This window comes from Propithecus coquereli, unplaced genomic scaffold (assembly GCF_000956105.1).
Source record: "Propithecus coquereli isolate 6110/MARCELLA unplaced genomic scaffold, Pcoq_1.0 Scaffold62, whole genome shotgun sequence".
NCBI classification, from domain to species: Eukaryota; Metazoa; Chordata; class Mammalia; order Primates; family Indriidae; genus Propithecus; species Propithecus coquereli.
Window position 1 is genome coordinate 4,997,687 of NW_012152174.1, and position 22,717 is coordinate 5,020,403.

General features: G+C 41.9%; 1 protein-coding gene across 3 annotated transcripts in view; it reads right to left on the reverse strand.

Moving 5' to 3' along the window:
• Positions 1-22,717, reverse strand: part of SEMA6A (sema domain, transmembrane domain (TM), and cytoplasmic domain, (semaphorin) 6A) — a 125,246-nt gene that overhangs the window by 31,858 nt on the left and 70,671 nt on the right. For all 3 annotated transcript variants that reach the window (XM_012659550.1, XM_012659549.1, XM_012659551.1), the window contains 12 exons: positions 22,398-22,460; positions 21,565-21,666; positions 16,113-16,203; positions 12,912-13,031; positions 12,134-12,222; positions 11,077-11,294; positions 6,705-6,836; positions 4,411-4,566; positions 2,776-2,952; positions 2,270-2,410; positions 2,098-2,178; positions 13-71 (listed from right to left, as the gene is read on the reverse strand). In XM_012659550.1, the coding sequence (XP_012515004.1) occupies positions 13-71; positions 2,098-2,178; positions 2,270-2,410; positions 2,776-2,952; positions 4,411-4,566; positions 6,705-6,836; positions 11,077-11,294; positions 12,134-12,222; positions 12,912-13,031; positions 16,113-16,203; positions 21,565-21,666; positions 22,398-22,460 (1,429 nt within the window). The remainder of the gene's footprint in view (positions 1-12; positions 72-2,097; positions 2,179-2,269; positions 2,411-2,775; positions 2,953-4,410; positions 4,567-6,704; positions 6,837-11,076; positions 11,295-12,133; positions 12,223-12,911; positions 13,032-16,112; positions 16,204-21,564; positions 21,667-22,397; positions 22,461-22,717) is intronic.

Consider the following 22,717-nt stretch of genomic DNA (forward strand, 5'->3'; position numbering starts at 1 on the left):
GGCTGTACTTACTGTGACAGTCCCCCAGACCATCTGTATTGCCGCGCTCTATGTCCTGTTCAAAAGTCAGTCTTTAAAAACAGGAGGAAAAAGAGAGAGAGAAACAAATGCAATAATGTAAGTCATTATTCAGGAATGAGTCTTAAGTTTCACTAAAGAAAGTAACACAGTTTGATAAACTGAGTGGCAGGTGCAAAAAAGAAATAGATAACAACTTGAAAATTTATCTCTGTTTCTGAAGTCTGCAATGGTTTGAGTCTCCAAGGAGAAGTTATGCTTTAAGCAGCTAATTCAGATATTATTCAAAGATTTAACTGGTTTGTGGATTATTTATATCTTTCTTTTACTCTGATTCGCTGACCACTTAAACATTTTTAAAAGTTTACATGTCAAAATACACTCATCATGTAAACAATATAGAAGTCTTAAAAAGAATTCTTTTCCTCTCCATTTTCTTTTTTATTCCTATTCTTGCCCTTCTAGACCTATATTTCTTTCCTTAGCAAAAACTTGTATAAATAAAGTGTTCAAAGGTCCAAATGGCCAGTGGATGTGTGGGACCTATCCGGGATCGGACCCGGGGTGGGGGGCATTTTGCTGAGACCACTTGGATATTTTACGCACTCGCCCTCGACCCTGATCATCAGAGCATTGCTCTCACTCTCTGCCACGTGCTCATTTTTGTACAAGTCTACCAGGTCACCACTGTGCTGTAGGTACCATTAACAAAACCAACTTTAATAATATCTATTTTGATTTTTAAAATAAGCACACTAGAATCATCCAAAGGAGTACTGTCCTTCTTTGGGAGAACTTCATGCTTAGCTCCATGATATAATTGAAACTCCTGTTTTGCAACTGCCTTCAGAGTTTATTTATGAGCCATATCGGAAAACTATTTTGAAAGTCACATCTTGACCTAATAATCCACCATGTTTGGTTTCCCATATCTTCTGCTGCATTAAAAAATCATATTTATCCTCAAAGAATAAAGATTTCTAGTGGTAATGAGAGTCAATAGGCAACATGCTCTGAAGCCTGCTCTCCAAGGGGAGTGCCCCATGTTTTGAGCAATGAGCAATGCCATAATAATATATAGTGAGTCAACCCTCTGCATTAGTCAAATTTCCGGGTCAGATTTTACAGTTACCATTAGCTCTGTTTATGAGACTACTTGCCCTCAAATTAGGTAGGTGACAGTCATCAGATACGCCCTTCTGTCTGTCTAGCTATTCCGAAATAGGAAAGGACTCTCAGAGTAATGTAGAGATGGTTCTATTCCCTCTCTGGATCTGGGGAGATTGAATAAATGGCTGTGATGAAGGAAAGACCTGTGCTGCCATATGGCACCTTCCTTGAGTCGCCATAACCTGTCAAAGACAGGCATTGAATATTTTTCCAAATGTTACTTTGGATTTCACATCCACTGAAGTTAAAACATAAAAAGAAATCTCTTAGGCTATGCCATCTAAGCACTGAAAGCCAGGGTAACAATTTTAAACACCAAAATCACAGGCATGGTAGACTGGCCCGCTCTAGCTGATCTGTTGGAGAACTGCCAAGAATTGATTGACTGCCTAACGAGTTACAGGGTCAACTGTTCGTCAGCTCAGGAGAAAGGTTTATTGGATGTATACACCATGCTTGCAGTACAAACGCACTGCTTAACAAATGCTCTGCAATTTCTTCTCTGCCCTGAACGGTCAATTAGAAGAGCCAGTTTGCTATGGCTGGACAAACCACTCACTAATCTAATTGGTATCCAACTGCTCCTTTTCTCTGCTTTTCTCCTCCTGTGATGATCAAGGCAGGCACCTTCTTGTCCTTCTCTTCAGGGAATACTTTAATCCCATGGTGTTTCCTTTCTCTGTGTTTTTAATCAGTCTGAGGATGATTAATCAATTGGAAATCTGCCACATGTGATGCTGTGAGGTTCTAGGAAACGAGAAAGGGAAGGAGAAGGGCCGATAGTCCCGTTGCTGGGGTGTGTGGCGGTGTGTGCTGTGTGGCGGTGTGTGCAAGCGCAGAGAATCGTATGTCTAGAATGCCTAACAGCCAGAGGCCACTTTCTCCTTCCCCACACTTTGGGCTCCTTACCTGCTGCTGGGTGACAGATGGGCACAGGCACCGGCTTCCTTCACCCACCCGCAGTATGGGTCTCTGGAGGCGATACAGGTTCTGCAGGAAGAGATGACCATGAGCTACCTAGGACTCCTTTCTAACACTGCAAACTTTCTATTAGTAATTGTCAATGAGGCGAAATACACACTTTTTGCACTTCCCGTGTCGTTCACACCGGCCGAGGGGAATCCGTATCACACAGGTAGAGAATGCGATGTACAGGGAGCTGCTTGCTCTGTCGAGCTGCATGCCCACGATCCTCTTGTCTTCCACTCCGTCGTAGCTGCATCTAATTTTGAGGCAGAATAATAATAGACTCTCTTGGGTCGGGTCTCTTTTTCCTGCCACCATCCCCATGTCCCACTTCCCAGCCCACAAAGTGATCCCTTAATCTGATCTAACTGGAGACGAAACAGACCCTCATGCACAGGCACACACACAAACACATAAACGCACACACGTGTATATCTATATAAGCACACACATTATTGGCAAGCAGAAAATGCTTTTTATCTGTTAAAACATTTTTACAAACAGCATTAAAAATCATCTAAAAATGCGTAAGACCTAAGTCTGCCATGATTTTGTCTGAATGAAAGAGATCATAATAGCATAACAAATAATTACTGAGAAAGAACCAAACGCTCCACTCACTTTTCGGGGTTGTAAACGCTCATCTCCTCCAGGAAAAGGCTGTCATTTAGAAAACCGCTGTTTCCTATCCTGGCCAAGAACTTCAAGATGATTCCCTTCTCTGATCCCAGAAAGACCACAGTGTGGTTCTGATACGGCCCAGCAGTGGTGTCCACGGCGATTTTGGTCAGGCGGTATCTAAAATGACAGCACCACATTTTTTACTTCTTTGTTGGTCTATCATTAAAGTGTCCCCTTTTCCACTTCAAACACTTGTGACATAGCTTTCTAGTAATAACCTCAAGAAAAATATATGCATATAAATAATGTTCTCAAGCGGTTCTGGTCCTCTATTTCCATATGCAGAGCATTAGTGTGGCTCCAAAGGGAAGGAAGGAGGTGTGTGTGTGTGTGTGTGTGTGTGTGTGTGTGTGTGTGCATGTGTGCGTGTGTATAGGCCAAGTTCCATAATAAATAGACAGCAGTAACCATCTGAAACCACTCAGCAATGATTTCTTCCATGAGCAACAAGGGAAGACTGATATATTCCGTAAAGAGGTAAAAAAATAAGTGAACTCACTTAACATTTCATTTAACATTGAAAAGAAAAGCGATGACTTCCATTTTTCCATATTCTTCCTCTAAGGTACAATGCCTTCATCAACAACATGTTAGATTGGAAAGCTTTCTGATTGTATGCAGAGGGGCCGAGAGAGTTCTGAAGGATGGGGGTGGAGTGCTAATGGCACTACTAGTAAATATATAAGGACATGAAAACCAAATAATACCCACTGATGCCGAAGGTGAAGGCCAGGCCCAACGTAAGTCCTACTGAGCGTCCTCATTCTGACACCCCTCCATCTTTCAACATTCTATGGATGTCTATTTGTCCTAAGCACCATAGCTGGAACCAGAAAACATGGATCTTCCTGCAAGTTATATACTCTGGTTTCCATTTTATGGGCAAGAGCTATCACAGTCCTTTAATATCTTTCAATAAAGTCACAGTATAAAAACGGTGATAAAGTTAATAAACATTTTGTTTGATGACTGCCACAATTGGATGGTACTTGAAAAAATCTGTTGAATTGTTTGGAAATAAGTCTTGAATAAACACAAAAAAGAGTATTCAATGTTACCATAGTTCTCTAATCAGCTATCCCTTCTCTGTTGGCCACCGCTTCAGATAACCAATATTAAAGTATTATATGAGTCCTTCACGCTGGCAAACGTGACGTCTGTGCTCTGCCTCACAGCTGACAATCCAGGGACCATGCTCAGGTGGCATCTGCAGCATGTTTTGCAATCACATCCAACCAAACAGGTATCCACATCCATTCAATGGTTCTCCTTCACTGCTCCTCTATTTTTGCACAGATTGAATCAATATACCAATCCAGAAGGAGATATATTTCTTTCCTTTAACTGCTGGCATGTGTCCCACTAGCCTGAAAACATTGGAACATTTCTCGCTGGGAATGTGGCTATGGGGGTTTTGTGGCATCCACCCAACTGGCCAACATTTCATAGCTGAATCAATGCCCAGGATAGCAGAAGATGTTTGTGGCATTTCAAAGCATGATCCACTGATAGGTTCTACAAGCACAAGATAAAGTGATGGAACTCCATTTAGGACATGGTTTGCTTGACACCCACCTGACCATCGTCCTCAGGAACCATGGCCTGTTGAAGATGGAAGGCACTGCCTCATCCATGAGTGGGTGCGTCTTGATGAAGTTCAGGGTATCATCAGGAAACTCATTGGAGGTTGCATATTTTTCTAAGGTGGATGAGCCAGCACAGCAACCCGGCCTAAAATGAAACAAAGGGTGGGAGGGAGGTAGCTTATTTTGTGCCTTATGGCAAATTCTTTGAATGAACTGCTTCTCTAAGCACTTGGCATGAAGGAGAATGTGCTGCAGGCTGAGAAGAGGAAGTTGAACAATGCAGAATGCCACCACATACAATATGCTGAGATTTCCTCTGAGCCGCCTCCTCGTTTCACAGAGGAGCCTCAGCCAGTGCAATTCAGCTCAGCTGGGGGCAGTTGGCTTCCTCTAAGAAGCAAAAATAAACCCCAGTAAACAGTGATGGAGCTTGAAACAAGTGAGTGAGTGTGGTTTGCACACATCTCAGGAACGGCCCTAGTTATTCAGAAGCTCTGCTAGAGGTTCTTGACGTATTTTGCTCTACAAAGGGAAGTAGAAAACAAAGACATTCAAAAAACATACCAGCAAGATTCAATGCAGCCAGCTCTCATTATCTGGGGCTTGCGCCGAGAACATTTGGGTCTTGTTTTTTATTGTTGTTTATATTTTCATTTGATTTTGGCATATATGAAAAGCCAATTATACTGAAAGTTCTTTCATGAAAGGTCATTTTCTTATAACTGAACAATGATGGTGAAAATTTGCTACTATAAGAAATTCTATAGTTTTAGGAGTCAAGAGACATGCCAGCAAAGTCAGATCAGGGAAGCTCTGAAGCCAATCCTGTCTAGACACGCGGTTTGCCCAGTGGTGCAGGAGAGGAGATTGGACCCTCATAGCACCAGCATGAGGTACCCCTATGTAGACATTGTTTCAAGGAACTATCCCAGCCAGCCCCATGACAGCATCCTGATTTCTGCCAGAGGGACAAGGCAAGCACGTGGAAGGACATGGGGAAACCCACTGCCATGGATGGGTAGAAAATCACTTACAGTGCATGTCCTAGTGATGGCTGAGTGACACAATCTTTACACACCAATGAGAAGTATTACATAAGAACTTTCTGAAACCTGATCCCTCAGGCTTAACTCCTGTTCCTGCTTATCTAGAAGGTAGGTAACAATCGCAGGGAATGACTTGGAGAATCTGAGGTTGCTGAGGTGTGCCTTTCGCACCTAATCTGTTCTCCATAAGCAACCGAGTATGAACATGCCAGATAATTCAGGTGATGAAGGTGGATGAACCACATGAGTTTCTCCCTAGTGCACTTGGCTAGGTATTTTGTGGGGGGGATTGGAGGTTGGGGAAGACAATTGGAACACGAAAAACTTAATACGACATTGGGCTTGCTTTTGGAGGCTCAGAACTCCAGCGGGGAAAGGCAGACATACCAGGAAGTTTCTACAGAATTCAGACTGCAAATGCTTTGAGGAGGTGTGAGTGTGTGCCACACAGAGAGGGCAGGCACAGGGCTAGGGGAGAGTTCCATCCGGTCCCAGTTAGAAAGAATGAATTAGCCAGCTTAGCGTGTGAATTGAAGAGGATTACCCAGGACCAGAAAGTCTCTGGATTGTCTCTGGACCATAGGTTCCCCATGAAAACAATTCTAGGGCATGATTTGGTGCGTAGGATATACTGTATTGCTTCTGGACCCAAAACAGACCAGCGGCTGGCAGACCAGAGATATTCTAAAGGTCCACTATTTCCAATGGATTCTTGCTCTTGGTCTGGAATCCTGAACTCAGCTATGATCCAGCTTAGTCACAAAATCCAGGGAATACCATTTATATTGCACACTTTATTAGAGTTTAAAGGCACAGATCTCCATAAAATGAAGGGAAGTAAGAAGGAGCAGTGGAAATGATCTTCCCAGCTATGTGAACTTGTACTATATACTTCTGGGCCTCAGTTTCCTCACCTATAGACCAGTGGGGCCAGATGATTCCTATTATACATTGAATAAATCACATGTAGAGAGGTGAAGCAAAAGACTAGAGAATCACTGCTTTGAATATATTAAAAGGTAACTCTGGGTTTGGTTAATGCGATGAAGGCAAATGATCTCATAGGCCTTTCTATTTGTATCTGCTTGGCTAGTGCAGAAGGCACCGATACGCAATTTAAAGGATGTTCACTGTCAGAGGAGCGACCATCACTACTTTTAAAAAGTTTAAAATAGTCATACACACACACACACACACACACACACACACCCCACACACAAAATGTATTTGCGCGAACCTGGGTTTAGGAACTCGTTCATCAGGAACTGGTGTCCAGGTGGAATCGGGAGACTTCTGTTCCTTGAATCGCCCAGTAAAAACATTGGCAATATCAAGCATGTCATAGGCACAGACTGCAGACCCAGGGATGCTATAAAATGACATTTCATAAAAAGTGTTACTCATGCAAAGGTTATGCATGCAGTTTGGAAAACATACTCCAAATAAACTTTCCTATTGCAGGCAGTTGAAATTTAGCACATTAGCTGCCATGAGAGTTGTATTTAACTTACACTAGTTTTGAGCCCAGGGCCTCATGACGCATTTGTAACTCATACATCTCTTTACCTTGGGAGTCACAAAAACTATTTTTTCAAGTTGCATATAACTCAAGCACAGAAAACAATAAAAAATAACAAATTTTTCATTAAATTATAAAGGATTATTGTATTTTTGAAGTTTTTATTCTATTTTCATAATAAAACACCATGGCCCCATGGAAAAAAAATTTTTTTCTAGTGTGGCAGTCAGTGGGTTTCAAACCCGGAACATTATTAATGGAAGGGATCTTAGTGCATAAAGAGAATGTTTCTGTCAATCATATTTGCATCAATGGCCTTAAAGAACGGGCTAGTTACACCAAACTCACAGAGAGAAAAATGTCTACATTGCCTTTTGAACTGTTTTTATTTATAAAGGAAGAATGGTTGAGCTGGTGATAAAAGTTTCATGAATTTCTTAATATTAATTGCCAATAACCCAAAGACAAAAATCTCTGGAGAACATTCTGCATTTTTAATATTGGTGAAAATCTGAAACAAATGTGCCCCCAACTGTCCACAAATTGCTTCTTTGAATTTAGTTCTTCAAGCCAAGGGCTCAGGGTGTGAGAATGTGTGTGAGGGAAACCCACACACATTTTATATTAGTCTCTGTACATTAAAATTTTTACTTCCTAATTACTTGCATAAGACTAAACAATTTAAGTCTTTAAAACACCAGCACTTTGCAAATAAAGTGCTCTATAAAATGCTAAATAATAATAATGATGGTAATCTCCACCTATAATTATATCCTTGCCTGGAACTCTTAGAAGGACTTAGGCATTTTTTTTCATCAGTGGTGGGAAGAAATGAATTATTCATTCATCTGGGTGCACAGTATACATCTGAACCCACATTTGTTTTTGACAATGGTCTCTCCTTGATTTTGATCAAATAAATTGTAGGCAGCAGCTGGTCAAGAGTTTTAATCAGGCTTTGAGGTAGTGAGCCATTACACAGCAGGAGACACAGGGACTAGGCAGTGTGGAGACATCTGTGGGCCGTGAGAATGATTTAGTTCTGATTTTGCAATGTTGAGAGGATATGGAAATCACTTCGTAAATGACAGGGAGAATTTTCTGTCATCTTTAATGTCATAACACAATTACTGAAGTATTACTAATAAAGCAAGAAATAGGGAGGGGATTAGAAAGCTTATTTAATACAAGGTGGCTGGATAAATTTTAAAGTGTATATACTGTTCGCAGAACTGAATATATAAGACAGTGATCCCCATTTATTTTGGAATTTCAGAACCTGAGCATTATTTATTTAATTTTGTAAGACTCTCTTCACATCTTCCTTTCCTAAAAGTAACAGGCTTACATACAGTATTTGCCTTATATATTAAGAAAAATATGATAAATACTGCCTGAAGTATTTTATGATACACCTTGTAACAACTAAAGATACCCTAGGGTTTTCTAATTTTCCCAAGATTAGAATCACTTGTAAAATCTTTTCCTCTTCCTTCCCTACTTTTCTTCCTACCTCTTTCCCTTCCTGTCATCTTTCCTTCATTCCTTTCTTCCCACCTTCTGTTCATTCAACATATATTTATGGAATCCCTAACCTAAAGCAGTAAACACTCCATAAATAATGCAGAGTCCTGCCTGCCCTCAGTTGGCTCACGGTTCAGTGTGGAGGCAAGTATAATAATACTATCAGCAATAATAACGACAAATGGACAATATGGTAAGAGCAGCATGTGAAAGAAATATGCTCAAGGTCCTACAGGAGGTGACTGCATCTGAGACTTGGAGCATCCACAAGGATTCACCGGGCAGATGCTCTTTGATCAGGCAGATCTCCCAGGGAGCAACCCATGAGCAAAGCATGGTGCATTCAAGAGGCAGGTCTTAACTCTGGTGTGCCTCTGGCACAGGCTGCGTGGCAGAGGATGGCGGGGGAACAGGAGGGAGCTAGCATGCCATGCCAGGAAGCCTGGGCTTTTTCCTCACGGCAAAGAGAGGCCCCTGAAGGATTTGAAATAATCTGACACCACCAGGTTTCCATGTATAAGGGGATAGAGTGCAGAGGGATGAAATCAGGAGGAGTAAAAACCAGAGAGGGACTATAATTTATAGATGAAAATGGGCATGCATACTTTTACACTGTGACGTTAGATTACCATTTTCTGAGTTTACCAAACGAATACGGTGTTTGAGACTACAAAAGCATGTACTAAGTGAATATTTCTCAGAAGCCATTTAAGGAAATACTTCAAATGGAACATCTATAATATGCAGGAACTTACTACTATGTTGTAATCACAAAGTAACCCACACTCTTATACAAAGAAAACAAAAAAGTAAAAAACTAGAAATACACTCTTAAATTCCACTAACCCCATGTGCCAAGACAGCATAGTTTTTCAAAATCCTAGATAGATGGGTTCTGATGTACGAACAATCAAGGCCTGAATTTTTTAATGTATTTTCTATCCTCAAATCTAAAAATCCCTGTAGATGGTTAAAGCTTACTCAAATCTTGCTGCAATATGGGGTGATATTTTTGTATATCTTCAGTGGGGGACTCTTGAGTCTTGCCTTCTCTATAACTGATTTCACCTTGCAGCTTGTCCTGTTCTGGGCTCTGCCCAATCCCTAAGCATTTCTTTCCAGATGCTATCCACGACTCTCATCATTGTTGTGCCTGTCATCTAGGCACTCAAGTTCTTACAAGTCTTTGTAAAACGCATAATCCAAAGCAAGATAGTGTCTTTCTACAGGAAGATATTCTTTAAAGAACATCCAAAATTCTACCCAGAAATGAGAGCATAGTACACGAATTTAGATTTATTTATGACCATGCCCAGAGTCAGGGTCATTTTCATCCAACAGTGTGAGGACTCTGAAATCTTGTGGGCTTAGCAGAGATTAAGTACCAAGGAGGGATGCTAATGCTTACCTTCCTTCTATTCTTTAATCTCCACACATTTTCACTACTCTGGGAACAATTATTAGTATGTCATTTAATTGCTCAAAGTCTTAGCTTTAACTAAATACAAAAATAGGAATGAATAGGCTGACATTCAACATTTCTAGGTACCATGTTTGACGACTTATATATTCTCACTAGAGCCCTTCAAAGTCAGACGATGGTGCTGTGGATCTGGGCTGTGGCCCAATTTGTTGAGTGAGGTCGCCCAAGGGCGACGTCTCTGGACAAGACAGTAACCAGAGTCCCTCAGGTGAGATGCATGATAGACTCATCTGAATCCTAAATTCTACTCCGAGGCATTTTAATAAATTTCCACTGTTTTTACTTCAAAAGGTACTGATCCAATCATGGGAATACTAAAAGTCGATATCGTAGAATGTTAGATGATCTAGAAGAGACAGGAGAAACATTCTTAAGTTCCAAAGCTGCCTCTTCCATCTACTGACTGTGTGGACCAGGTAGTGTAATATTTTTTTTTCTTTTTTTTTATCCTTTCTTTTTATTGATATTCCCTATGATGTTCCCTATTTGACATGACTTTCTCATTATACCTTCGTTTATTTCTTTAATCATGCTTTCCTTTAGTTTTCAGTTTTGTGAAGTTTTGCTTGTTGTTTTTATTCTTTTTTTTTTTTTTTTTTGAGACAGAGTCTCACCCTGTTGCCCAGGCTGGAGTGCAGTGGCATCATCATAGCTCACTGTAACCTCCAACTCCTGGGCTCAAGTGATCCTCCTGCCTCAGCCTCCCGAGTAGCTAGAACTACAGGTGCATAGTGTAATATTTTGAGCTCAGTTTCCTCAAGTGGAAAAAAAGGAACAATATTATCTAGAGTTTAGGATTGCTGGAGAGATTTAGAAACAACACATGGATAGTGTTTTTATATGCTGGGCATATAAACAGAAGATATTATTGTAATTTATCTAATTACTTTCCCTAAAACCCTAGTCTAACAGTGCTTATAAATTACTATTAATTTGTTAATGAAAACTAAGTGTTAAGTAAGTGCTTCTCAGCTACAAACAGTTTAAAACAGTCAGTTGTGAATATTGTGTATTAGAAGAGAACCCCTTGGGAGAAGGAAGCCGGGAAGAACTGATGAGGTCAACACAGCCAGGCATGGTTACCTATTATAAGGTGTGGAAAAGGTTGCCAGGACAACATCACGGCCATTAATACGAATCACATCTGTAACTGCCTGGAGTATGTTGAAATAAAAGTGAGAGTCTCCGGGAACGGAGCAGTTCAGGCGCGCCTTCAGGAAAGATGTCCACTGTTTCTCCAGGACTCTTTGAGACCCTCCCATGTCATTCTTACAAACCTGAGCCACTCTTGGGAAAACTACCTGCAGAGGAAAATGAAATGCAGTCATTTGGGGAGGAGATCTTGCTAGAATTTGCATTTCCTTGAAAATAGAGACAAAACAACAAGGTGTTTAATTTAATACTCTTTCCAAAATCAGTAGCAAAAAAAAAAAAAAGGAAAACTCAGCATTGGAACAGCATGTTTTAAAAGATAAGGCTGTGGCATTTAATACAGAGCCATAAATCCTTCAGGGGATCAGCTCCCAGCCACATAAACTCATTTCCATACAGACTGCTTAGCTTTTTATTTCCTCAAACAAAAGCACACTTTGTATGCATCATCTCTGCCATCCTCCCTAGCTGCCTCTGGGCCCTGAATCCGTAGAAGCCGCCCTGCATTTTATTCTGCCCTCCAACCTAGGGACCTGGATCTACTCTCTGGTCAAAATAACTGACATCCCCTAAGGGTTCTATTGCGTTTTGCAATAAAGACAAAAAACAGGACTCAGTTTACTTAAAGATGTTGGTTATTTACTCTCTCTGTGGAGCAACTCAATTAAAAAGAAAAAACTGTGGCGTATACCTGTAAACCACATCTCGATATACTTGAGACCCAGTATGAAATCAACCAAACATCTGTCAGTTAAATGTTCAATTGAAATACCTAAGAGGTTTCCTGTAATTCGTTACTGTTCTGAAAAAGCACATGGGACTTCCAGACAGCACAGTGTTTCACGTCTGCCAGTCTTAGGGTGCATCTTGTTAAAACGATGACCTTGGATTTATGGTTCTCATTTCAAGGTCATTCATAATAAGACTGGTCCAAAAGTGGGTTTCTTAAAATGTTGCAAAGGGAGCCAGGGATGCCCTCTCCTCCTACCTTTCCCATGGTGTTGTATTCCACTGCTATTTCCCTGAAGAAGAAGTAGATATAGTCTCTATAATCCACCGCTTGGACAAAGTATGGTTCTGCAAACAAATGGACACTTTAATTGAGAACATGTCACAGGGAGTTAAAAGAATTTCAGTCAAGTGTAACCAAAGACATGTTATTAATTAAAAGTGTAGGGCCATTAGACATTTGGTTAACACTAACCATTTCTAATGACTTCACACATGCAAGTGCTGGTGATTTCAGAAGGCATTCGAGCTTACAGATTGTATCTTTCAGAAGCTTTGCAATCAACAATAAAGAATAAATGAGTTTTGCATATCTCTGTAATTTTATTTTCCACGACGGCCTGCTCATATTACAGAGAGGATTTTGTACACATTGCCTGGTCACCCTGACTCATGCAGGGCTGTGAATAGCTTTTTTCCTCTTCCCCACCACCTCCAATCCCCTGTTCCCTTCCATGCATGAATTGTTCCCTTCTTTTCATGTGGCATACTGAAATGAGAGTTTGAGGCAGGGAAAGATGAATGTAATGTATTTTATCGTTGGTGGCCCTGGTAGTTTTCTTAATACTCCAGAAACTCAGGGGAAGGGAGAAAGGGAGGTAAATAAATCAGTTGAGGCAAAAGATGCAATTTACATGGTTCCGTCTGTCAGAAGCCATTACAAAAATGAAGCTACAGTCTGGCCCATCCAGACTCTAAATCTCCCACAAGATACGCATTCCCTCCCCAATCCTTTCTTCTTTTAATTGTTTGTTCACCTTTTAACCATTTCGAATCGTGCTTGACGGTCCGCAGGGTAGGGCTGTCTCCAAGGCTCCGGTAAATGACTGCATCGATGGCAAGGAAGTCAGTCACCGTGGCCGAGTATAGTTTACCATCTTAGAAGAAAAAGAAAAGACATACACAGAGTGGGAGCTAGACAGGATGGGTGGAGGAATAATAAAGACATCCCCCAGATTGCTTTCCTACATCAGGCAAATGAGATAGGACAATTGGGAAAAATCCAAGAGTCGATGGGAAAACACTTGGCCCACATTCTTAACCATTTTAAATTGGGATCATGAGAGATGAAACATTTTTCATTTTTAAATTGCATGGCAATTTTTTTGAGCAGCATTAGCTCAGGGAACAGAGTAAATGAAAAATGTTGTTTGCTTCACTTGATTAGCTGGACCTTGACTGAAATCTCAAGGCCAAAGACCCTCAGACACCGCCACTGCCACCACACCGTGGTAAAGTGGATTAGGGGGGAGTCTGGGGAAAGACAGATGCTGATTGTATCATAAGACATTTCAAGTACGTGCACAAGTAAACGAGTCCTCAGCCTGAGCAGGAAATGGGAACCAAAGAGAAAGGGTTCACAAGCAAAAATGGGCTGACTAAATTATTATTAATACTTATATCCTGGGAGTCACGCCTCTGTTATGAAAGCTCACTAAACCCTGACAATGTAGCTTCAGTAGCAGATATTTGCTTCAGTATTTCCAAAGTCACAAACTGAAAACATCTGATATATAAGATGCCAAAGCAAAGAAGAGAAGGGGTGATGCTGAGTTCAAACTGGCCTTTCTTTAAGAATTCATGCTTTTGGGGAGATATGCTTGAGCGTACACCCCAGGCAAAAGAGAAAGAAGTGAAGATTAGTCCCTAGAACTTTTGGTTCTGTCTTGGGTTTGTAAACACTCTGGCAACAAATAATGAGATGGGATGTTCCAGAATAGCAACATCTATGTAGATCAAATGGAAATAATAATTATATCCAAAATAAAAAATTACTTCCTTAATTCATTTGTAGTGGATTACATATCTTAACTAATTGTTCATCAAAGTGACTTATATACAATGTAGTACTATTTAAGCTCTTTCATGTATAGGATAAGCATAATGGTCTTTTCAAAAAAAAGCTTATCCCAACATATCTAAGCAAAGATCTTGATGTCTACCTTTGGTCTTAAAATAAGTGAAATTTTCCCAAGTTCAAGTTAGAGCTGTCTTGATATCTGCATTATTAACAGGTATATATCAATAGTGTTAACTGTAGTTTGGTAGACATGAACTGCAGACAGTGAACCTTTTCATTGACAAAAAAATATTATCTACAAATCACAACTTTTCTTACGGAACATAAGACTTAGATCATAAAGGTATTCTTTATCTATTTATGACTACAGGATATATATTCTATATTTTTATAGCCCCAAGTCATGCAGATCTACTACCTGGGCAGTGGGGGGAGTAGGTGGCAGTGATGGGTATTCCTCCTAACTACTGTCCAGGACTCTTTTTGTTTTATGTTCATTTCAACACTTGGTATCTCACCAGAACTTTTACTTGTGAAACAACATTTTCCTGCCACTCTTGGTTATGACACCATTCATTTGCAAGGTGGATCTTCTATTAATAGGGCTGAGCTGAGTTTTTATGAGATTTCAAACATTTCAATGAGAAACTATTCAAATATACCACTAGGGGTGGGGGTAGTCATAGTATTATCTCATGTGGCTTGCTCCAGCTCCTGGAAGCTTAGCAGCCTTAGTAAATACTCTGCCCATTCTCCCTTTTCTGCCTCAGGCTACAACAAGTCCTCTTCTTAGTTTACAGCTAAATTTAAATTCTTCCCTGTAGCCCACATCCTCCAGATCCCAACTAATGCAAGTTCCAAGTGTCAGAGACGTGTTCCAGCAGTAGTCATGTACTTGGGGATGTGCTCGGGCACTCTTGTCACTGGCCGCGCTCCTGCCCGTGCTTACAAATAGGTCTACATGACTGTGTTCTTGACAGTGCTGCTTCCTGGTAACACCGTGCTCTCACTTAGGGGGAGAACTCAGCAACCTTTCCTTCTTAATTCTACAGTCTGTCACTGCAGTTTCAGGCCCACAAATGGGTGACACTGAGAAAGAGGCTCAAGGAGGCAGAAACTAACCTTGTTTCATAATCAAAGCCCTGAAGTCCCTCATCCAGCTAGGATGTGCCAGTTTTTAGCTGCTGTGATGGAAATTATAGCTAACTGCTTTATTACATGCTATAACAATCACTATTATACCAACACTTCTCTCTACACCCACCTCCACGTACACAGCTGGCAATGAATTCCCAAATAAATTCCTAATTAAAGCACACAAACTCATACACGAAAATCCCACTAAATCTGAAAATAATGGCCTATTTGCTATTTCTTTATATCCTTTGCAGTGGAAGGAAGGAGTGAGGTTGGGGAGTATGGTCAACCTGAGCAATCAGCATCACCCCTCAGCCACGAACATCACTTGGTCACAGGCAGGGGTGGGGCGGTGTAACCCAATCAGGTCAATGATATTTGAGAAGATGTTTGTTGGTTGCTTATGGGTATGTGGCCTCATTTTTCCTAGAGAGCTTCCAGAAGCTTCCTTTTGTTTCATTCCCTTTCCTTTCTATATGTGGACAAGAAGACACGTAGCTCTAATTGGGGCTGACAGCCATCCTCTGCAAGAACTGCCAGTCTCATGATGAAGTCAACGCAGAGCAGGGAAATGAAAGTAGTTGTGTCCTGGATAATATTGTGGAGTTTTTGAATCAAACCAACCCCACAGTCTACCCTACCTTAAACAATAAATGCATATTGGTGGGTTTTTTTAAATTTAAATTCTATTTTATTTTTATTTTTCCACATTGGTGGTTTGAGGTGGGATTTTCTATTATTTGAGCCCAAACATTCCCTAATTGATATAGCCCATGTTCCGTGGTATGCTGCTGTCCTTTTCTGAAGGCACAAAATCATGGGTGAGTGTGGCAAAGTCTTCTTTTGAGAAGCAAAAGTACAATTTTCATACTGATTTCAAATGGAAAAGGCATCCTTAATTACAGTATGCACCAGAGAATCAAAGTACAACTGCGACTCCGTGAATCCTCCAGAGCAGATTCCCAGCGACAGGTGGAAACATGCAAAAGCAAATGCAATGAGAAGAAATCAGGTAGTTTACCTGCAAACAGTGCAACATTGGCATGTTTGGCGTCATAAGGGCATCTGGCCATTCCACTAAATTCATCCCCAAAAGGTTCCAAAGTATCCATCTAAATGAAATAATAGAACTTAATTATGAACAACAACCAACAGCAGTAAAGCAACTGATATTTTAAAGCACTTATGTGCTACGTAAATCATATGCATGCTGGCAAATCATCTCATAAATACTTTCTGAGATAAATCGATAGGTTTCAGATGAAGAAACTGAGGCTTAGAGAGATTAAATCGCTTGACCAAGGCTCTATAGTTGGGAGAGTCTGAAATTCAGTCATGTCTGCTTGATTCTTAACCATTACAATAAATAGATTCCCATATCCTTATGGAATGATCTAGAAATAAGCATTCTAACCCGAGGAATTTCTGAGGCAATCACTGAGAAAACCTACCGTCCTCCAAGCCCAATAATCTGTTCAGCCATGAACGCTATAGAGAAAACTCAGTTTCTGGTTTTGCTTTGCCTGAGGAGCGCTGCCTTTGTGGACTAAATCCCAGTAGGAGACACTGGAATTTTTCCTGCGGTTAGTTGGCAGACTGGTACGGCATCAGCAGAGGTGCAAAAACATGGGTGTAAGCAGAGCTCAGGTGGCCTTTCGCACCTACTTCAGAATCACGGAATGGCAGCTCTAGAAGTGATTTTAGCAACGTGTCCCAGCTTCAGATCCCGTAGATGGGAACAGAGGCCCACAAGCCGAGGGGCTCACACAAGTCCAAAGCAGTGAGGGGACAGCTGTTACCTGACTTCCATCTCCCAGTGCCCCATCCAGGCCTTGTTCTTTTATGCTAGAGGTTATCACTGGCCTGCTAGTGAGTGTTGTTTGGCCACTTCACCACGTTCAACAAAGAAAGAAAGAAAAGAAACTGAGCTGAAATTTAAAAAAAAGGGAGATTTCACATGAAAATCTGGATTTTTGCTCCTTTTGAACAAGTGGGAAAGTCAACTCAGGTCCTTTTTAACCTAGCTGCAATAGCCAGCCGTAGCCCATCCCTGCCATGTTCTTCGGACAGGCAGGTGGTCTCCAGCACCAAGGCCCCTGCGCCCTCGGAATCTATCTTCATCCTGCTTGTTGAACTCCTATAAGCCGCCTGCCTGGCCCCACAGGCACTTGTGGGTGTGGCAAAGCCTTGCCAGCTATTTGCCAAACTCCATTTCCCTTTCCTCCAGATGGCGCTAAATGACATTTCCCATCCTCCCTTGCCGTTGGGTGTGGCCATGTGACTGAGCTCTGGCCAGTAGAATGTGAGTGTAAGGATATGCACCACCTCTAGGTCTTGCCCCTCAGAACTTCCCAGGGTCCTCCACTCTGGCTCCCTTTCCACATTCTCCCCCACCCCAGATGCAGAGGATTCCGAGACCTGGGAGATGGCAAAGTATGAGCAGCATGAGCCTGGCCTTCTGGTGACCTTGTGGAACAGACTTCCCTCACTGACCCGCACTTGACTGTAATGTGAGCAGGAAATAAACCTCTTTGTTCAGCTACTGCCATTAGTCAGAGGTTGGCCTACCTTGACCAATACAACAGTGGTTCCTGCTTCCTACCACGCTGTCTCCTTCCTTATGCCATGGGATCTTCCTAGCATGCAAAATCTTAGCACCACCGAGTCCATAGAATGATCTCCATATCTTTAATGTTTTTATACTTGTTTGTGGTTCAATCCTCTTTATAGTTTTAGGGTATTTTGTTTATCATCCTGGAGTTGTATGGTTTGAACATAGATTTGAAAAGTGAGAGAAGATAAACCTGGGGCAGCACTGGTGCTGAGGAAGGACCCACGGGCAGGCCGTTAGCAGTAAATGCCGGTCCCCTAAATCAAGGTGCTCAGGTCATGGCCCAGGACCAAAGGGTGCGGTTCCCACTGAGCAACTGTGTGTTCTCCAGTGAATTGTGCCTTTTGCCCTAAACCCTTTGAAACCATTTCAGGATATGGCAGAGCTTTTCTATCTGTAAGCCCTTGAGATGGTCCCCATTGAAGCCGCTCTAGTTTTTTAAACTGTAGTTGTGAATCTCATAAAATAGTAGTGTTATAAACACATATTTTTAGGGGAAAGATGGCCAAATTAGACATTCTTTAAAGCAATGTTCTCTTCCCCCCAGAACATTTTTTATGAAAATCTTTTTCAGATATTTTATCCCAACAAGAGCTTTCTGTTGAACTGTGACAGACTTTGCGGTCTGTGGGTCTGGCAAGTATTCAGAAGCGATGCTTAGCACACAACGATGCGACGGAAACGCCCTCATCCCAGGCAGTGCACGCTCTAATCCTGGCAGGCAGGGAAACAATAGACAAGGAGGATCTCTTTTTTAAAATGTACCTACTCCTAAAAATGTGGCCATGGCTATTGCTAGTCAAAGGGAGAAAGCAGTGAAGAACTTGTGTTTTGGTTTGTGACTTTGGGAAAGTCCAAAGACAAAACAATGCCAAGATGACATCTTCTTTCCATGAAGTAAGAACTCATCCTTGCAGAAGTCACCGCATGTCAGACTAAACAGGAGCCCCTGGGAAATTAAACCACCATAGGGTACAGACAGTTACAGGAAGAACTGGCCTGGGTTTTGCCGAAGTTCGAAAGAACGGGAGGGAAGGAAAAGGTATGGCGTATAGTTTATGATTTATAGTGAGTACCCTTCAAAATTCTTCCCCAGATAATCTTATTTGGGGCTATAATCTTTCTAACACATTCTGCTTACTTCCATTATAAAAATTATATAGATCAGGACATGGTTCGGAGGCAGAGACTGAAAATGCGTCACTCTCCTGCTTCACGTTACTTAATCAACTTGACGCTTGCGTGCTACGATGAGGCTTGGGCTTTTCAGTGGAAGACTGGTCACTGTTTTTGTTTTGAACCTGACCTATTGATAAAAAGCACTTAAGAGAGAAGCTGTCATTCTCCCTGCAGGCAAATACATTACATCCCAGGCCATCAGCAATGTCACGCAGTGCCCTGAGTCTAAAAGAACACTTTTCTAAGCAATGCCAAGGGTTCTTACTAGCATCCAGAGTGCTAGGCATACAGACAGAGACTGAGTACGAACAATATCCCATCTGAAGCTCCTGAGAGGCCCGGGCTCCAGGAACATGTCTCAGCAGATGTGGCTAGAACAAGCTAGAGGTGACGGCATCACTAGAGGTGCAGCATCGTGGGAAATGGAACATGTACAGGAAGAATGCGCTAGAACACTCATAGCCTGTGTATCACAGTGCCGAGAAAACCTGTAATTTGTCGTAAAAGATAGCTTTCCAGCTAGGGAATTCCTTGGGATTTGTTAGAAGCATCCATCTTAATGAGTCCTAAACAATGACAAACAGGGATGGAATATTAAGCGGCAGAATTAAAGTCGAAGCTTCAGCTGTGTGCTGTCACCGGCCGGGATAAATGTTCGGTTGGACTGGCTGCCTCTATCATAAACCGATGGATCTTGTCTTTACTTAAAAACTTGATGTTTTGTTTAGGATAGACTTTTTTTGTACACATTTTGATTTTTAAAACTACTGCATTGGAAACATAATTTACTTTAATTCCTGAAGTTTTTGGTGCCCCCTTATATTGTGTGCCTGAGCTGAGCGCCTCACTTGCCTTGCCCTACTCCTGGCCCTGCGGGACCCCATTTCCAAGCATAACAGGGAAGATGAGCACAGGGGTAAAACAGACTCTGCCTTCAGTATCTATGCCAGAAAAAGGTGAGGGGATCTTTTCTGGTGAGGTCCCTGGTTCTGATTCCAGCCCACCATGGCTTTTCTCATTCTTCACACTCCTGGGGTTTCACTGATGATGATGAAACCCAAATGTATATTTCTCCCCACATCTCTCGCTAAATCAAGGCTTATCCATCCATCTTCTTGCTGGATATCTTTGTTCATGTCCCACGGGCATTGCCATCCACAGCGCCAGGCATACTCAGGATGTGCACAACGGAGCACCACCCCCCGCCCAACCTCACTGTTCTTAATTTCCTGTCCACATTGGTGGCTGCCCCACATCCACCCACCAAGAGACAGCCTAGCAGTCATTCCTGACTCCTCTCTCTCTCTCTTTATCCTACATTTCTTATCAATTATTAAATCCTGCTGGTTTCTGTCACTTAAGTACTTCCTGAATCTATTCTCTTCCCTTCATCCCTGGAGCCACCTACCTCTCTAGCCTCTTTCTGTCAACACTTGTCACTTCACAGCCTAGCAATTCAGAATCAAATGAAGTTTCTCAAGCTCATTTCTTACTCCATGCTTCTGTTCATGCTGTTCCCCCTACCTGGAATGCCCTTCCTCCTTCATATGGTTAACTTCTCCTTGTCCTCTAAGACAGAGGTTAGGCATTACTTCGTTCATGATTTATTTCACAAAAGCACCTGTTTGCGAGGCACTGTGTCAGGTTCTGGACAATCACAAATGTGATTCCTGCCCTTGTGGAACCTGTTTCTTACAGTGGGGATATCTGTGTTCCAGGTAAGAGAAAAACAGGTAGGAAAGTTTGAAGAGAGGGGGATATTTACCTCTTTCCTGAAGTTTTCCCTGACTCCTCATCTCAAGCTACGGTAAGAACTTTTGTGTCGTGCTTCCATAATACTCTGCATGATGTCACCATGGCAGTGATCCCATGGAACTGTAGTTTTCTTCTCCTTGCCTGGCTGCCCCCGGGTGGGGGCCTCCTATCTGTCTGTACGACCTCAATGCCTGGCCACGGTAGAAACTCTGCACGTGTTTGCTGAGTGACAGACTGGCAGAGAGCTGCACAAGGAAAGCCAACAGATGCGGAGCCGAGACCTTAGATCACAGCCACCTCTGCTTCCACAGCTGGGGAGCTCCCTGCTCCTTCAGCAGGGCCTCTATTAGCTGCATCAGAACAAACTGGATTTACTAACTCTTTGAGAGGGGTTTTTTTTTTTTCCTTGCATAAAGGCCAAGGTAAGGCAGACCATGGTCAAGTAAGCTGAGTGCTAATGGAATTAAATTCCCGTGTTCTTGAAAAATCTTACCTAGTGTAAAGTCTATGGGTTCAAATGGCATGGTTTTGAGGAACCTTTCAGAATAGGAATCACTCACCATATAAGTGTGCTTTTGTGCTCAGAGTGGAGATGGTGGGGTGGGAGGGAGAAAGCGAAAGAGAGAGAGAGGAAATCCACATGGTATACGTGGTAAGTCAGTCAGTGTTCTGAACAATACAGAATAGGGTCTCACACAAGCTAACTTTGCTGGGTAGCTCTTTAAAGATGTGTCAATCAACCCTGAACAAACAGGAAGCTTAGAAGCCTGCTCAGGATCACTCATGGGCAGCAATACATTAATTCGAACAAGTGAGAGGGACCCAGGTGGTGTTGAATTACCCCTCTTAGGCTGCTGAAGGTACGATCACAGTAAATTATGAAATACCTCCTGGCCGTCTGGTTCCAACAGACAGATAGCATTTTTACCTTATAGTTTCTGCAGGAAGGGTTGAAGGCGTTAGTTCCACAGACAAACAACATATCATCGTTTTTCTTTAGAAGAACTTTAATAAAGTTGTGACACTCATCCTGAAAAAATAATTCAAACTGTTTTGTATTGAGTCCATGCAACACAGAGACCCATTCTTTACTGTATATCACAATCTGCCCACAGTAAGGTTAAAATAAAGGCTTAGGAGTTCCCCTGTTAAAAATTCAAGTTCTTCCTGATGTTAACCAAAAGTCGAGGTCGACAGCAACCACTGCAGCCTCGACAGTAAATAAAAACATGGCATAGAATGCAAGAGTGTGTTTTTATTTTATGTCACAAAAGAAAGGCAAGCCTGGAAGTGCCAACCTTCTATCATATTAATTTTAATGCCAGATGCTCCAGGGCTCCCTAACGTACAAAGCTTCTGGTTGAAGTGTGTTTTTCTGCTGTTATATGACCAACGGCACAAACCCTGTATGTCTGCGGCAGCCTTTTATGAGCTCTTCCACAGACTCCCTGCGGGCCTGGGACTGCGAGGTGGGCTGGCCGGGAGAGCACTCAGAGGACTCTGGGCAGCCAGCTTTGTGTCCATAATCCCCAGCGGGCCTAAGTAGTTCATGATGCAGTCCTAGCAGCTGTCGTAATGTTTCATCACATTAAAAGCAAACTATTTTTGCAAATTAAAGCCTCCAATAAGTTGATGGAAAAAGCAATTACTGGGGGAAAAGGGAATAGCATGATCCATTTCTACATCGCAGTCTACGGCGGGAGATAACAGTCAAAAACTTAACCCAAAGTGGCAGCTGCAAGAGAAATGAAAATTGCGTACCTTATGTTTTCCCTTCATTCTGCATGTGTCTACATCAGCCTGTCTAGATTTCCATGTCAGTTTCTGCAGGGATCAAGAAAGAAATCAATTAGAGCCCAGAGGTTGTTGCATTTGATTTTTGAAGTAAGAGTTCCCTTGGGGAGACTAGAGGCTGAACATATATTTATTGAAAGCTTTCCGCACCCTTTCTCCATGATTAATTCACCATAACAACAAAAGATTAGAGATGGAAACATTCATTTAATTTTGAACTCCTATGTATTCATTAAACCACAAAATAGTCGTCTTCTCTTTGAGAGAAAGATGAAGGAGGAAGGAAA